This window comes from Chlorocebus sabaeus, chromosome 7 (assembly GCF_047675955.1).
Source record: "Chlorocebus sabaeus isolate Y175 chromosome 7, mChlSab1.0.hap1, whole genome shotgun sequence".
Lineage (NCBI taxonomy): Eukaryota > Metazoa > Chordata > Mammalia > Primates > Cercopithecidae > Chlorocebus > Chlorocebus sabaeus.
The window spans coordinates 114,627,762-114,645,249 of record NC_132910.1 but is presented as its reverse complement, the minus strand read 5'-3'; the positions used below and the strand labels follow the sequence as shown (position 1 = coordinate 114,645,249).

At 35.1% G+C, this 17,488-nt stretch overlaps 1 protein-coding gene across 8 annotated transcripts in view; it reads left to right on the top strand.

The window, feature by feature from the left end:
* The window catches only part of MARCHF1 (membrane associated ring-CH-type finger 1), an 816,252-nt gene that overhangs the window by 496,806 nt on the left and 301,958 nt on the right, over positions 1-17,488 (top strand). For all 8 annotated transcript variants that reach the window (XM_073017705.1, XM_073017701.1, XM_073017703.1 and 5 more), the window contains one exon: positions 9,182-9,330. In XM_073017705.1, the coding sequence (XP_072873806.1) occupies positions 9,220-9,330 (111 nt within the window). In that variant the 5' untranslated portion in view covers positions 9,182-9,219. The remainder of the gene's footprint in view (positions 1-9,181; positions 9,331-17,488) is intronic.

Here is a 17,488-nt window from a genome sequence, read left to right as displayed (position 1 = left end):
ATGTACAATGTATTTTGCCTTTAACCTTTCAGACTGCACTCCTTTCTTAGCTTAAGTCAGCACATTTTTCCTCACCATCTTCAGTGAGATGGTTCTATAATTTGTAATATATGTAGATTGTATTTTTCACAGCCTGCTTTCCATCCTGGGATCCCTGAACTCCGAAGTGATATGTTTTAATTTTCATACATTAAGGTTTACACTTTGTGCTGTGAGGTTCTATAAGATTTTCACAAATGCATAGGGTAACATATCCACCACTAAAGCATCATACTAAATAGTCTCACTGCCCTCCACTAATCATTTTACTGCTGCTATAGCATTATCTTTTTTAGAATGCTATATAATTGGAATCATACAGAAAGTAGCCCTGTTCAGTTTAGTTTTTTAAATATAGCAATATGCATTTAATATTCATCCATGCCTTTTTAATGGTTTGATAGGTAATTTCCTTTAATTGCTGAATAATATAATATTGTATGAATGTACCACAATTTAGTTATCCATTTACCCATTGAAGAGCATGTTTGTTGCTTCCAGTTTTTGGTGATTATGAATAAAACTGCTATAAACATATGTGTGCATGTTTTTGTGAGACATAGATTTTAAAAATCAGTTGGGGTAAATAGCTATAAGTGCAGTTGCTGGATTGTATGATAAGATTATGTTTAACTTCATTAGTAAACTACCAAATTGTCTTCTAAGATGGCTGTACTATTTTGTATTCCCACAAGCAATGGAAAAGAATACCTGTTGCTTGGCATCCTTGTCAGTATTTGGTATTATCAGTCTGTTGCATTTTATCCACTTTAATAGGTATGTAGTGGCATCTCATTGTTGTTTTAATTTGCAATTCCTTAATGACATATAATGTTGAGCATCTTTTCATATGCTTGGTATCCATCTGTACATCTTCTTTATTGAAATGTCTATTCAGATCATTTGCTTGTTTTTATTGGGTACCTCACTTTTTAATTGTTGAGATTTAAGAGTTCTTTGTATGTTTGGAATACAAGTCCTTTATTCAATATGCATTTTGCAAATATTTTTTCCAGTCTGTGGCTTGTCTTTTAATTCTCTTAAGAGTCTTTTATAAAGTATACATTGATAATTGTAATAAATTCCGACTTATCAACATTTTTTATTTCATGAATCATGATTTTAGTGTTGCATCTACCACCTCATTGCGAAACCCAACGTCACCCACATTTTCTGTTTCCTTGTAGAGGTTTACAGTTTTGCATTTACATTTAAGTTTATGATTCATTTTTAGTTAACTTTTGTGAAAAGTATAAGATCTGTATCTAGAGTCTTTTTTTTTTTGCATATGGATGTCCAGTTGTTCCAGAACCATTGATTGAAAAGGTTAGTCTTTCTCTTGAATTGATTCTGGTCCTTCGTCAAAGATGAGTTGACTCTATTCATGAGTCTATTTCTAAAATCTCTATTACATTTTATTGTCTTATGTATTTACTCTTTCTCCAATACCACACCGTCTTGATTACTGTCACTTTATAGTAAATTTGGAACTGGGTAGTGTGAGTTCTCCAACTTTGTTTTTCTTCAGTATTGTGTGGACTAGTGTAGGTATTTTGCCTTTCTATGTAAACTTTAGAAGAAGTGTATCACTATCTATAAAATATCTTCCTCGGATTTTGATTCAGGTTGCATGAAATGTACAGCTCAAGTTGGGAAGAATTAATGTGTTAACAAAGTTGAGTCTTCCCATCCATGAACAGAATGTCTCTGCTATTATTTAGATTTTCTTTGATTTTTTAAATCAGAGTTTTACAGATTTTTATATAAATCCTGTAAAATTATATTTATACTTAGATAATATTTGATGCTGTTAAAAAGTATTAACTTATTAATTTCAAATTTTAATTGTGCATTGCTTGTATATAGGTATAAGGAAAGGTATACAGGAAAGCAGTTGATTTTCTATATTAACCTTGTATCCTAAAACATTTCTTTTGCTCCATTATCTCTTTTTTCTTCTGGTATTCTGGTTATGCATATGTTACAAATTTAAAAATTATACCACAGTTCTTGGATGTTCTGTGTTTTCTTTTTTCCATTCTTTGTTCTCTTTGCATTTCAGTTCTGAAGTTTCTCTGTCATCAAGCTCATTGACACCTTTCTTGGGCACTTCCAGACTACTGATGAGCCCACCAAAGGTATTCTTCATTTTTGTTACAATGTTTTGGTTTCTAGCCATTTGTGGATACTTTCTTAGAGCTTCCTTCTCTTAGCTAACATTCCCCATTTGTTCCTGATGTTGTCTCCTTTTTCCAATATAGCCCTTAACATATTAATCATATATATTTTAAATACCTTGAGCTATTATCTGTATCATATTTAATTTGGTTCTAGTGCTTTTTTAATATATCTTTTCACTGTTTTTGCCTGCTTTCTAGCACACTTTGAAATTTTTTTGTCGTTGTAGAAAGCTAAACATGATACATTAGGCAACAGAAACTGAGGTAATGGGCGTTTCTGTGTTATTCCAGCTAGAAGTTGGGCTGTATTTAATGTTTACTCTAGCTATAGAATTCTTGTAGTGCCCTAGTATTTGTCTATCCTGTTGCCTTTGGGCTCCCAAAGTACTCCTCCACAAAGAGTGTGTATCTTGCAGTTCTTTAAGCTGTACATCACTGTTTTACCTTAAGCCTTGTTGGTATCATGGTAAGGTACAGTAGAGGGGAAGTGTTCTGTAACTGTATGATTCAATCAAAGTCTTTTAGTGAGCCTGTATTTCTGGGCTGTGGCCTTCACAAGTGTTTCTTAGCTTCCGTCCCCACCATAGACAGGGCAGAAAGAGTAAAAAAGCCTGGAGTGGATGAAATGACACTTATTCTGGTGGGTTAGCAAACCTCTGCAAGATATTTTCCCTTGGAGAATAAACCATTTTTATAAGACCGTTTGGGGTATTTCACAGTGTTTGCTTGTCCTTTTCCCCTGCTAGTGCCACCATTATATCTTTCTCAGATATTCTTATGAAATATAGATAAGTTGCCTAGCAGTAAAACCCAGGAAAGTGTAGAGTCCCCGCTAATAATGCAACCTCCCGGAAGTTCTCACTTTCAACCTAATCCCCACTGTCTCCAATAATATATTGAAGATACAACTTAAGAATTTCCACCCAGTTAGGGCTCCATCAGCTTCCCCCCATGTATTCTGAAATCGACCATAATTCTCTATATTTTCCTCTCTCCATATTTTGGGAGTGGTGGTTTGTTCTGCAACTTCAATTCTCTAATGAATCTAAGAAAAATTATTTTCAGTTTTTATGCAGCTTTCTCATTTTAAAAGAATGGGAGTTATGACTTCCAAACTCTTTACATGTCAGAGCTTAAACTGGAAGTCCCTACATTTTATTTTTATGTCTACAAGATTGGCCCAAGCTGTGTGCTGAGTTCCACACTAACACACTCAATTCCATAAGGAAGGTTTTCAGTCATCACTAAAGAACACCAACTGCCCTATCTCTGGATGTAACTATTTATGTGGGAGCTTCATTCTCTCTTTGGGGTCACTTACATCTCTTAGTATAATTAGAATTGGAAGAGTCACTATTGTTATAGTTTCTCCAAAGTTACTTACCTAGAAACCTCTCCTTCCTGTTCCTGAGGATCTCTAGGACAATGGCTTATATTGCTACCAGTACTGTCTTTTCAAAAAGCTTTTCTTGGCAGGGCATGGTGGCTTACACCTGTAATCCCAGCACTTTGGGAGGCCAAGACAGGTAGATCATCTGAGGTTAGGAGTTCAAGACCAGCCTGGCCAACATGGCAAAACCCTATCTCTACTAAAAATCCAAAAAATTAGCTGGGTGTGGTGGCAGGCACCTGTAATCCCAGCAATTTGGGAGGCTGAGGCAGGAGAATCGCTTGAACCTGGGAGGCAGGGTTGCAGTGAGCTGAGATCATGGCATTGCACTCAACCTGAAGAACAAGAACTCCATTTCAAAAAAAAAAAAAAAAAAAAAAAAAAAGCTTTTCTCTCTGCATTGCCTCAGTAGAGGAGAGAATGAGAGCCTTACTTCCTTGTATTGTATCATTTCTTCAGTCACTATCATGCCACCTTGCAAGGTGAGGGTAGCTTATCTGACTTCATAGAAATGTTAGTGGTTTTAAAAGTAATTGCAAGGTAGAGGCAAATTTTTTTTAAAGAAATCTCTATACTAAATATATATTTCAAATAGTCTAAGCTAAAAGCACCAAAGAATTTAAGCCTTCGCTACAAGTCATGATTATTCAGAAAAGAACTCCTCTTTACCTTCTCATTCATTGTATGATCAACAGAATATTGGATTCTATTTCAGTTGCTCTTCCACATCTTAGAATACGACTACAAACCTCTCCCTCCATTTGAGAAACTTAACATCCTACTCGCAGAAATTAAAAGGACCCCCAGGACACATCTCCATTACATAGCAATAAACTTATCATATACAGTCATCTGTTCTTGAAGAATTCAACCCGAGAAGAAGTCCTTAGTGTTCATTGGCACCCCAAGTCGTTAGGAACAATTCATGTGTGAGGACTGTGTTTGAGCACGTGAAAACATCTACTCAGAGGTCCACAGCAGCAGCAAATGTGAGTGACAGGCATGAATGTTAGAGTTTTCTCAATATGTACTGAGTCACTATTGGAACACACACAAGCTCACACATTTTCACTTCTCTTAATTGCAAGTTGTCCCTTTCATAATGGAAATTGAACTTTATTATTATTTAGGTGATGGGCTAATAGTTGATACTTATGTTTCTTAATGACACATTAGCTAAACAAATACACAAAATCTCTAAAATGTTCCGTTTAAAAGCCCTTAACATTCTTAGACAAGACCATTCTCAAGTCTCAAATTTGAGAATGGAGAAGGTGGGCACTTTCTCAGTTCTATGCATGTGGTGAAGAGAGGGAGCATTTAGCTCAGTCGTAACTGCACAACTAGATACGATATGGAATGCGCAAATTTGAGGAAGGAAGTAGTTGAGGAGACAGAGAGATAAATAGAGGTAGGCAACTGCATTTTTCTGTGGCAAACAAATCTCTGAGTTTAAGATTAAATTACATTAGCCTTGCGGTAAAATAAAGTGAGTATAATAAGCTTCACTTGGAGAAATCAGTCCAGCAGGGCTGCCAGGTTGCACAATTCTAGGCGTACCATTCTCATGGTGTTTAATGTGGAAAGCATTCCTTGGAGTACAGTGCCATTTACATGGATTACAATGTGGATGATGCCCCCCCCCGGAGTTGTGCAAAACAGCTTGTAGTGACAGAAGCCTTTAGAATAGTAACAATTTTAACTTTCATGTAAATTACTTGTAATTGTTACTTTCTTTGGAAAGTCTTCTAAAATCAGCCATTCCCTGCATCTCATGCTAAGTTAAATGTCTTTTCTCAACGTTTTCATAGTGCTCAGTGTACTGCTATCATAGCTCTTATCACACCGTCTTACAAAAATTGGGTTTCTTCTCTGTTTCCCTTCCTAATTATAAGCTCTGGGTCTTTTCTCTCTCTGTACCAAAGGTTCCAAGCACGGTGTCTGGCACAAAGAAAATGTTCACTAGATGTTTACTGAATTAAAAGTAAATTATTATCCATAAGATATACCCAATTGCTTTGAATTTTTTCCTCATATTAATTTGTTGTCAATGTAGTTCACAGAGAATGCACTATGCTACTATTTATTAAATTAAATATCTGCTTCAAGTAGCATATTAAAAATTAAGCTTAGTTAAATCTCAATTTCCTGTGATCATTATATAAGTTGCTCATTGCTGCATCTCATATTAGCTTGGTTCAATGACTAGATAGCAATTAACATGAGTGCTTAATGACCACTTTCCTATTTTGATATATTACTAATGATACTTACATTTTAAAGGGCTTTGGGGTTAATTATAAATGCTTACAATTTGCCTACCCTTCTGACTGACAGCACATTCTTACACCTAAAAATATGATGAGTACTCCAGACCTGTGTAGGAAGAAGGCTGGTCTACAGAGGCTTAGCAATCAACATTTCAATTCTTCAGTTCTCTCAACTCACCTAAACTATTTTTAGAATCTGTATTTTAGCATCAGTAATGCAAAAAAGAAAATATTTTTGAAATGTGATCCAAACTTTAAGTGTTTCGTGATAACAGAAAAGAACATATTGTTATTGGGCAATTGTAACAGTCCCTTACCAACAGGAATTTAAAGGGTAACGCAATGGTCTCTCCTTGTTTCTCTCTCTCTCTCTCTCCCTTCTGATTTACACCTATACTCATGCTGCTGCTTTTGAGGCTACTTGTTTGTTTGTTTGTTTGTTTATTGAGACAGAGTCCTGTTCTGTCACCCAGGCTGGAGTCAGTGGTGCCATCTCAGCTCACTACAACCTCTGCCTCCCAGGTTCAAGCAATTCTCCTGCCCCAGCCTCCTGAGTACTAACTGAGACTACAGAAGACACAAGCCACCACACCTGGCTAATTTTTTGTATTTTTAGTAGGCACACGGTTTCACCATGTTGACCAGTCTGGTCTCAAACCCTTGAGCTCAAGTGATCCACCCACCTCGGCCTCCCAAAGGGCTGGGATTACAGACATGAACCATGGTGCCCAACCCCTTTTGAGGTTATTCAAACATTGACTTCTCCAGGAGATGATGCTGTGATTCTAACGTAGCTGACAACTCAGAAAATGCATATTATTTAAAGTAAATCGTTAAACAAAATATATCTCTTGGACGTGAAATGAATGTCCAGATATAGAAATGCAACCATCACAGACATTTTTATTGTTTTCATAGATTCTACATTAATATAATAAAAAACTGAAGTGAAGCTGTGTAGTTAGATTGCTGTCTCTCATTTCACACACTGAACTGTCTTTATAAACATTCCTATCAGTTCAAACTAAATTATAAACTTTCCAGTCCATAGCAATGTATCTTGTTTCTGGTCTGCTTTCTTAAAATAGTCTGTACACTGTCCATGGATAGTATTTAATGATTATTATTAACATATTATTTATATTAAAAGTTTGTATTTTAACTTTCTGAATTATTTAGCCTAGCTAATAATCCTAAAATAAGATAATGACAGTTATATGCAATAGAAAACTAGAATGCAGTTGGCATTTTGTTATAATACTTCAGCAGGTGTAGCCAAAAGTTTACAGCTTTTGTCATGATGATTTGTTGACAGCTGTCCAACAAAACAGTTCAAAAAGATGATTTGCATAGGCCAGCTTCAAGGAAGACATGAAGGGGAGCAGGCAGTCACCTTAAAGTTGTGCAAGTAAGCGTACAAATCTAAAAATTAGAGATCAGAAAGATCCCAGTGGTCCATGGACTTTAAAATTCTCTAGAATAGATCGCTGCACTGAACCCAAATCACATCAAAAATGAAAGTTATCCTCTTCTTATGACAACTATTCCTGCTTCAGTACCTAAAATATAGTAGGGGCTTCATAAATATTTATGGATTAATATTGACTGAATAAGGAATGACAAAGCTACTACCACCACAGCATCAAAAAGAATCTGAATGGGAAATAAGAAGTTGGCTACCTTTACAAACACATCTCAGAATAGATACTGATGGTGTCATAATTTTGTGGGCCACACGATTATGTTCTTCATTCATGAATGAATTTAGCATTTTATTATAAGTACTAAAGTGATATTTAATTATAGAGTTAAAATTGAAAAAAAATGGTAAATGATTTAGAAGTAGAACATTTGTTTATACTTGATTAAACTGTTTTGGTCATTATGTATCATTTCACTCCTTGCCTTTGAATAAAGATCCTCATTTTCATTTACTCTTAGCACACTTCAAGAAATGCAATTAAAAGCTGATGAGTAACCAAGATAGTGTTACTGGGAATGAGGAAATATTTACTTTTTGTAGAGTGCAAATTAAGTATGCAGATTTTGTATTGAATAGATCACAATTTTACATAAATCTGAAGCAATGTGTTTGAAAGGCCAAGCACTAATAATTCAACATCATTCAAACAATTGTTTCCAAGTTCCCTTTATCATTTCTCTGTACCTCAATTGAATGAGTCACTCATATTAGATTGCTGGTCTTATTAAGAAATCCATTCTGTTGAGTATCTTAGACATTTTTAATAAAAGATCTTTTTTATCACTTTCCTATTTACACTGTTCAGATGCATTTAACTTGAGTATTTTGTCATTTAGAATAATAACTCATCAATCTGTTAGCGCACCGTTCTTTATGTTACTTTTCTTAGTGCTTTGAAATGTGCAGTTTCGAATCTCTGAAATGTTACAAACGACCAGATTGCTAATTGCTTTGGATGCTGTGAAAAATAATTACTGCACATTATTTTTGATATTTAATTGACAGTGTAATGCATTTAACTAAAGACCTGCAATAAACTATTTCTAATTACTGAGGGTGGTGGAGTGGAAAAGTAGGCTGTAAAATTTTACAAGGGAAACAATGTTTCTCCATTATGTTAAAAGTCATTGTTGATATGACTTTTTCAGAGACAAAACATTCCCCCAAATAAGAAGTTCTAGAAATCTAGAAAGAGTTGTGGAATATTTCTACTCATGACGTAGTAAGGATTTTTTTAAATTATTGCTTTGGCTAGATTGTACTGGTGATAGATGTCATATGCTAAATTTATTATACTTGCAATAATTTTTTTCAGATGGCAGAACTTTATGAGAGAGAAAATCATGGCACTGCCAGAATGACTAATATTTATCACTGGCCTGTATTCGATTTATTTGGCTTCTGTAGGACATTTAGCTGAAAAGTTATGCCAAATTTTAGATGTCATTGAAATATGTAGATATTATCAGGAACCAGGTCTGTTCTTATTTCTCGAGGTAAGAACTTACTGTTATAAGCTGATCTCTGATAATAACACTTAGAACCTGGCACAAGGAATTCTCATTGTCTACTAGTGCCACAAAGAGAGATATAAAAGATGTTAGGTCCTTTGAAAAGATGTATACTCATTCTATTCTCCTGTGACTCTAGGATATTATTAATAAACAGCATATTCTTCTTTTCCTCCTTATAACCCCTGGTTTTAAAAAAAGTCTCCATTAGTGTTTTGTTATATTGTTGATTTAATTTTGATTATATATATTTTCCAAAACACAGCTAAAATAAAAGACCTGTTTCAGGGAATGTAAATTATTTTCAGAATTTCAGAAATTGAAAAGGGATAAGAGGAAGGAGAAAATGCTGGGCTGGTGTGAAGCGATAGCCCGTAACCCTCACAGAATTCCAAACAACACGCGAACACCCGAGATCTCAGGGGATTTGGCTGACACCTCACAAACCTCCACATTGGTGAGTGGAAAGTTCTTTTACCTCAAATTGGCTTGTATGTAAATAGAATGCTAAAGAAATGTGGGGAGGATGACCTTATAACTAAATGTTATCCTTGTTTACAACAGTATTTGCATTTGTATTATATAATATGTTCATATAGATTTGGTTAGTAAACTAACACAAACACCTTCGTGACATATAATATTAGAGCTTAATTCCAATTAAACAGTTGTTTTTCTTTTTATTAGTTTGGACATCATCCATTTATTATGTTAGTGACCTTAAAATATTTAAATTAAAGTTTATGTTCTTGGATTCTATACTGCATGATGAAATCAGTTGAAGAAAAGTAAGTACGCAGTCATCTAAGGATGATTTAAAGAAAATCAGAATCCTACTTTCTGTATTTTTCTATATTTTTTCTAAAAATGTCTCCATAATAAAATCAAAAATTATAATTTTCACAACAAATTGTGAATTAACACAATTGCAAAAATAATCTGAAGACCAATTCAAGAATGTGGTCCTTCATGTTTTATTTACTGTGATAAGTTTAAATGCTGGGCTTTCACTAGCCATCATTTTCCAGGGATTGGGACAAAGCATCCATTAGGAAAATGAGTTTTAAATGTCTTTGTTTAGATTTGGCTGTAACATTCTTCATTTTAATTTAAAGGAGGAAAATTCCATTCGGTCTCCAGGTTTTAAACTAATATTAGATATATTTTAATTATTGTTTTACCTTTTTATAAGAATGAAAGTGTTTTGATTAGCCTGATTAGCTGTTGAACATACAATTAAATATGAACAAAGAACCATTTAGATTTTTTTTTTTTTACTGTTTATTTTGTTTTATTTTACAATTTGTATTATTTGACTATCTTAGTATGTTTGGGCTGCTATTACAAAATACCATAAACTGGTAACTTATGAACAACAGAAATTTATTTCTCACGGTTCTAAAGTCTGGAGTCCAAGATTAAGGTGCTGGCTGTTTTGGTGTCTGTTGAGGACCTGCTTTTCTGATTGGTAGATGGTGCCTTCTCACTGTGTCTCTACATGGTGGAAGGGGCAAATGAGCTCCCTCAGGGTTCTTCTATAATGACACTAATACCGTTTATGAGGGCCCCACTCTCATGACTTAATCACCTCCCAAAGGCTCTACCTCCTAATATCATCACCTTGGGGGTTAGGATTTTGACATGAATTTTGGGAGGATACAAATATTCAGACCTCTAGCAGTTACATAGAAATGACGACCTTGAATTAACCTTAGTGAGTTGATATTAAGAGAAACCATCTGAAAGAATAGACTTTCACTTAATAAAACATAGAAAGAGAAGTGAGGATCTTGCTTAAATCCCATCCTTAGATTGTAAGGGGAGGGCTGAGGATATGGAGAGATGTGTGCAGAACTACTAGGTATTCAAAGTTTTAGGGAATGGTTTCCTTTTGAAATTGTCATCCGCATTGTCTCGTCTCACTCTGAAATGACTTATGTGTTGTATCTGGATAGCATAAAAGTCTGGGGCATGAGTTAACACTACTAAGACATTGTATTATGTAATAGGTATGCGTACAGCTGTACTTTGTCAGGTACCGTACTATAACCAAGCATTTTTAAGTAAGAAAAAATTACTGCTCCTGTGCTTTAGTGCATACCTCCTATTTCATGGAATCATAGATCAAAAACCATAAAAACTGTGAGCAAATTTTTGGACTGGCTTTCTGCCTATAATTGGGTAACCTAATAATAAACCTAATAACAGCTTCATTTTACAGATATGCACTGGGGCCCACGAAAATTAATTGACTTTCCCAGTGCCACTTATCTAGTAAATAATAAAAGGGTTACTAGGAATGGGACTTCTCAAAACAATGCTTTTTCTGCTACACCTCATAATCTCAATTTCTTGATAACATTTTCTTCACATTCAAATAATTTTAATATACAGAAAAATATATCAAGTTACCAATGGAATTAAATCCAGTAATTAAATCTAATGCTATATTACAGGGATAACCTCTATACACTTTAACATATAACCCCCAAATCTCAAGTTTCTTAACATATAAAATAAGAGGTTTCTTCCTTGTGTTATGGGCTGATGTGTGTTGGCCAGCTCTCCTTGGAGGTTCACTGCCAAGTCATGATTTAAAGATCCAGACTCCTTCCATCTTTTGACGCTGCCTTTGTAAGCACATGGTCACAGAGGAAATGGAAGAGATTGTGTGGAACATCGAGCATGGGCTGTTATGGAGCAGCCTTGAATGCATGGACATCCTTCCATTTCAGACCCAACAGAACTGCAAGGGAGGCTGGCTGCCTTTCTATGTGGCCAGAAAAAGGAGATGGAATTAATGGGCATATAACCTATCTCTGCCACAGTCCATCTTACTGGTCACCAGATATTCATGTCATGTTCCATTATCTCCTGAAAAGAGATGATTACTCTTCACGAGTGACAATTCAAATTCTTTCAGTCACTAATTTCAGCACAAATCCATGATCTCTGGCTAGCCATTGTCCTCATCAAATGATGAAAATGAATCACCCATGAACAAGTTACCTGCATTTTGCAATCCACTTCCCATGCAGCTAATATAAAAGAGAAGCATAGGAAAAGGGAAACCACAATAAACTGTGATACTTAAAGAAAGAATCAGGTACACATGTCAGTCACAGGCACAATCCTGCTGGAAAGACATTATAAAGTCTCCCAATCTAGAGGTCAGGAATAGGGTCTGACCACCTCCCTGGGATATCCTCCTTGTCCATAGTTCCCTGTAGCCTCTGGCTATGACTTCTCAGATGTTTCTCTTTTTCCATTGTCCTGTTTAACCGTGTTTGAAGTGCCTATTGAGAGCTATATTACCTTATTTTTTTTCCTGTTTGGGGAAGATAATGGGACCTAGAGTTTATTTTAAGTTTTAAACGTTTAAGTGTTAAATTCCGGAATCATGGGATTTTGTACTACAATACCCTGAGATCTCAGTAGGGTTTGCCTTGAGTCTGCTACACAAATGGAACTTTTCAGTGGGCCTTTGTTGTTCAATGCCTTCATCAATGTCATGTTCCACCATTTGGGCTTTAGAAGAAACCAGCCATTTTGGTCAATAAGTCCTGGAAACTTCTGTATTCTGTTTCTCTATGTATCTGCCTTCACACTAGCCACTCATGTTTCTCTTGTAATACTCCGCCAAATGTAGCCAGTAGTAGTCAACATACACTATTAAAGTTTTGTTTTCCAATCTCTTTTGAGTATTGCCAGCCCAGCAGACTCACTGTCTGCCTCTCTAGTTAATTCAAGCAGCAGTTTTACCAAGAGTTTTGACAAAACATTATGCAACTAGAAGGCTTTCTACTTTTGAATCACTTTCCTTTCTACCCATTGCCCAACCATTAAAGAAATACTATATATTTTAGATTTGTGCTATGGTGGCACAGGCTTTGTCTTCAAATTTCTATATTTCAATGGTATAAAAATTTGAGTACAGTCAGGAAAACAGAAAGAAAACAGGCAATTTTAACAAAGAGAATATAATATGCAAAAGTATTTAATCTGGTATTGGAAAGCTAACATGTCAAAAAGATTCACAAGTTTAATATCTGTAGAAGTAACAACCCCTCATGCAGAAGAGTAACAAAGGGAGGAGGCTGGAATTGTTAGAACCTGAAAGGCTAGAGGACAAGCCCCTCAAAACTGTGTCTTGGTCCTCTGAGGAGGAGTGCATCTCCCCAGATACAGGTACCTCAGGGGTTCAGAGGTGGGATCCTGTATATCTAGGACCCACACCCCTGAAGAGGATGCACTTCTCTATTTTTAGACATTTGGGGTGGTGGTAGTGCAATAAGGATAGTTCAGCAAGTGTAAAATAAACTTAGAAACTGTACCCAACATCCATTACTGATCTAAAGAAGCCTTCCTGGAGTGACACTGACAGAAACAGAATAAAGAATGAGTTGTTTGTCCTCCTGACTTCTAGTTGTCTTCAGGACTACCATTGGCAGAACCCACCCAAAAGCATAGTGGCAAAGAAGAAATCTCGTTTGAAGTCTCCCAGCTTTAGGATCTTGAAGTAGAATATAGAAAAATGGGTTTAGGGTCAATAGGCAATAGCTTAGTAATCAGTATAGAAAGTTAAAGATAGGAGCTTTAATAAATAAACTCAGACATTTCAGACTTAACGTGACAAAAGTTTGCTTTTGCTCACCAGTCAGTCTGATACAGATAATATGACACTCCAACAAAAAAAATACAGAGTTCTCTTGCTGCTATTATATTATAAATATGGCTTTTGAATTTATCAGAGAAGAGAAACAGTGGGAGTGGGTAATCATGGAGATATATGGTTTAGGTTTGGAAGTGATATGCATCACTTCTACCCTGATACCTTTGGCTGGAAACCAGTGACATAGACTAATGAATCTGTAGGAATGATGAAAAATACAGTCTTCCTATATAACCTGAATAGGGAAATTGAAAGCATTTAGCCAGCCTATATCAGAAATGCATTCCTTCTTTGGTAAGTAGCCTGCTTATCCTACATTTCCATTTTATATACCCATGCTTTTATTATTACTATTTTGCTGTCATCCAGAGCAGTTGAGGCTTTCCAGTACAAATTATACCCCATCTAAAGATGACTATAATAATGATGGTGGCTGATTATTATGTTCCAAGAACTTTTCTAAGTGTTTTACAAATAATCTTATTTTTAATACTTAACTATAATTCAGTATGGCAAGTGTGATAATTACCCCCCTTTAATAAATAAAGAAACTGAGGTATAGAGAAATTTTAAAACCTGTCCAAGGTAACTTAGGTAATAACTTGTGAAAATGGGAATCCAACAGTCCAATCAGTCTCTATCTAGTGGGCCACTCTATCACGCCTTTCTCAGGTTAAGGGGAAGAAGACAGTCATTATTTGGATTGTACATATTTGGCTAAACACAAAGATTATAAATGAGATAACAATTTATTGCACTGTGGCATAAAGACAAATAGGATATTTCCTTTATAATCTAAGATTATGCATATCTACTAGATTATTTTCTGCTCTGCATTGACTGACTTATAGCTAGTCTCATAGTCGTTTTCCACATACAGTTCTCTATAACTGTCCTGATTGAAAAGAGTAGTTTTTTTTTTTTGCTTTTTTAAATCTGTAGAGCAATTCATACTACCCGCATTTTAAATTCAGAAAATATTTATTGAGCTTAAAATCTTTCATAATGAATAATAACCTTGAGGGGTTTAGAAGATTATGCTTATTAAGCACATATCCTCACAATTGTAACCTAAGGGTGGGATGTGGCCTCATCTTGTATGATAGCCAGGGGAGAAACCTCTCTCTTAAATTTAGCGTAACATGATTTTACTCTTTAAAAACAAAAACATCTTATACCGACTATACCCTTAAGGAATTTACTGAATCAAATCAGAGTTTCAATATTAAATTTAAAATGAGAGCAAAGGAGATCATAAGAATCAGAAGTAAGAAGGTGAAACATTTTATGAGGATTACAGTTGAAAAATCCATGGAAGTCAAAACAAGAAGATTAAAAAAATGTCATTTTAGATGGTCAGCAACGACTCCAGAGAAAATTACACTCCTATAATCAATGATGATTTTTTGAGGCTCCAAATAGACTGTAGTTACAAAGAAAAAAAGAGCAAAGTGTCATTCTATGTGTCTGATAGAGGTGAGTTGCCACTTTCAAACATATATTCATCAGCTCAGAGCACACTTTCTAACCTGTGTATTATATTCCAGGATGAGATGCTTCTTGCTCTAGAAAAAAATTAAAGAAGTGAAACTAGATAAGAAATTCTCAAGGAGAAGTATGTAATACACATATATGAAATTAAAATGAAAAATGACTTGTAATCAGACATATATTTATAAAACTTTTCAAAGCAGTCTTTATGTCCATCGTTTCATTACAGCTACAACCCATTGTGCTCAGGTGTGTACAATGCAGATTTAATTATTCAAACAGATAATGAAATAGGACTGTTAAGAGTTTAGGCAATATACTCCAAATCGTAAGAATTTAGGTCTTCTAATTTTTAGGTTATTTATACGCAACACCCATGATGAGAAGTTGATCCTGTTGTTTGCACAACACTAGTGGAAAGACTCTAACTCGGGTGCAGTGGCTCATGCCTGTAGTCCCAGAACTTTGGGAGGCTGAGGCAGGAGGATCATTTGAGGCCTGGAGTTCAAGAGTAGCCTGGCCAACATGGGAAAACCCCGTCTCTAATTAAAATACAAAAAGTTAGCCAGGCGTGGTGGCGGCTGCCTGTAATCCCAGCTACTTGGGAGACTGAGGCAGGTGAATTGCTGGAACCCAGGAGGCAGAGGTTGCAGTAAGCTGAGATTGCACCACTGCACTCCAGCCTGGGTGACAGAGCAATACTCCATCTCAAAAAAAAAAAAAGACAAACTGTAATTTGAAAAAGTCAAATAAAGAAAAAAGTAGTAGCAGGTAAGAAGGGAGGATTGGTGAGCTTGGGTTCTGTCAGATTTTAAATGCCAAGATTTTTCTAATTTAACATAAAAAATCTCTAGAAATAAAACAAATTTACTGATAATACAAATTTACTGTTTTGCAAGTCAAATTTTCAGCTACTGAATCAAATACCTTCTTACACAGCCTCAGTATTAATAAAACAAGCAGCTAAAAATAATCAAGTTTAATTTTGTCATAATTTTTTGTTTTCAAAGTAGAGTAGATGTGTTGAAAGTTAGTTTCAAACTTATGAAACTTTTGAAAGATCAAGAATGAAAATTATAGACTTTTATTTTGACTTTAAGAAGTGTGTAAATGAATTTTATGTTTTAATTGAGTAATCTTATCATTATCAGCTTATTGTTGTTCTAGTTCTTGTTACTTATAGGCCATTCAATTATCCTTTGTTTTAAGCTAACCCAGCCCACTTGGGTATTTCAATAGTAGGATGAAAGCAGCCCCTAGACTTGAGATTTTCTTTTCTTCTAGAATCCCATTCTTTATTATTTAATAAACACTGTCATTCTCTGGATATCATACAGAAAACGATCTGGCTTTCACTCAGTTTTTTGTGCTCTGCTCAAGCTGTTTATGCATTCCACAAATTTTATTAAGTTTTTATTATATTCCTTGAGTACAGCGCATGAACTGAGCAAAAGTGGGATTGTGTTTTTCTTACAAAACTCTATTAAGCACAATATCTTGTATATTAAACCTTTTCTGCCTATTAGAAATGCCATATGCCTTAAAATATGGAAGAACTAATCATAAAAATCAAACAAGTCCGAGATGGTTTCTGTGATCAAAATACATTGTAAAAGTTTCAGAAACTAAAATGATTATAAAATTACATTCTGTAATACTAAAATTCTGCCCTCAGTAAGAATCTAGAATATTGCAGATAGTTTCCCCAATGCATATGACAATGAAATGTAAATTTGTCCTTACAAAGAAACCAAATTTACTGGTTAATATTTACCAGTGACATCCTCCTGACTCTCTTCCCAGTTATTTCCATCTTCTACTCTTAGTCAATTGCAAGGTTAAAGGAAATCATACATCCACCTACAGCAAACGGACCAGAATTGCCCCGCAAACATAGCCTCTGTTGGAATCCAAATAAATGGTAAACAGAAAGAGGAAGTTGAGTATATTAAATTTCTCAGTAAACCTATTGCCTTATTTCCAACAGACTCACCCTTATTTCTTTTAGTCTCTGTGCAAGTGGGCCAGTTTATTATACAGTGGCCTTAATGCATTCTGAAAAGAAATCAGGTCAAAGCAGATAGAGTTTTCAGCTGTGTTTTTTTTTCCTCATTTTTCTCCCTCCTTTTAATTCTTTCTCATTCAATCATGTATCAGTTATTGTTTCCAACTGCTATTACAAAGCCTTTGCTAAGTACTGCCGAAGGCAATGGTGAATGAAATCTAAATTTTTATTAGAATAACCATCACAAACAAATGAGAGAAATTAAGCTAAAGACGCAATGCCTTTTAAGAACTTTGATTTTTGTAGGAAAGTAAAATCGTTAAAAATTATCCCAACGGTTGTTATGGAAACAGATTGAATTGAAGAATGCAAAGGGGAGACTGATGCTTTAAACTTCACACCGTGAGGAAAAAATTACATTAGCTGTGCAGCTTAAAGTATCGTATT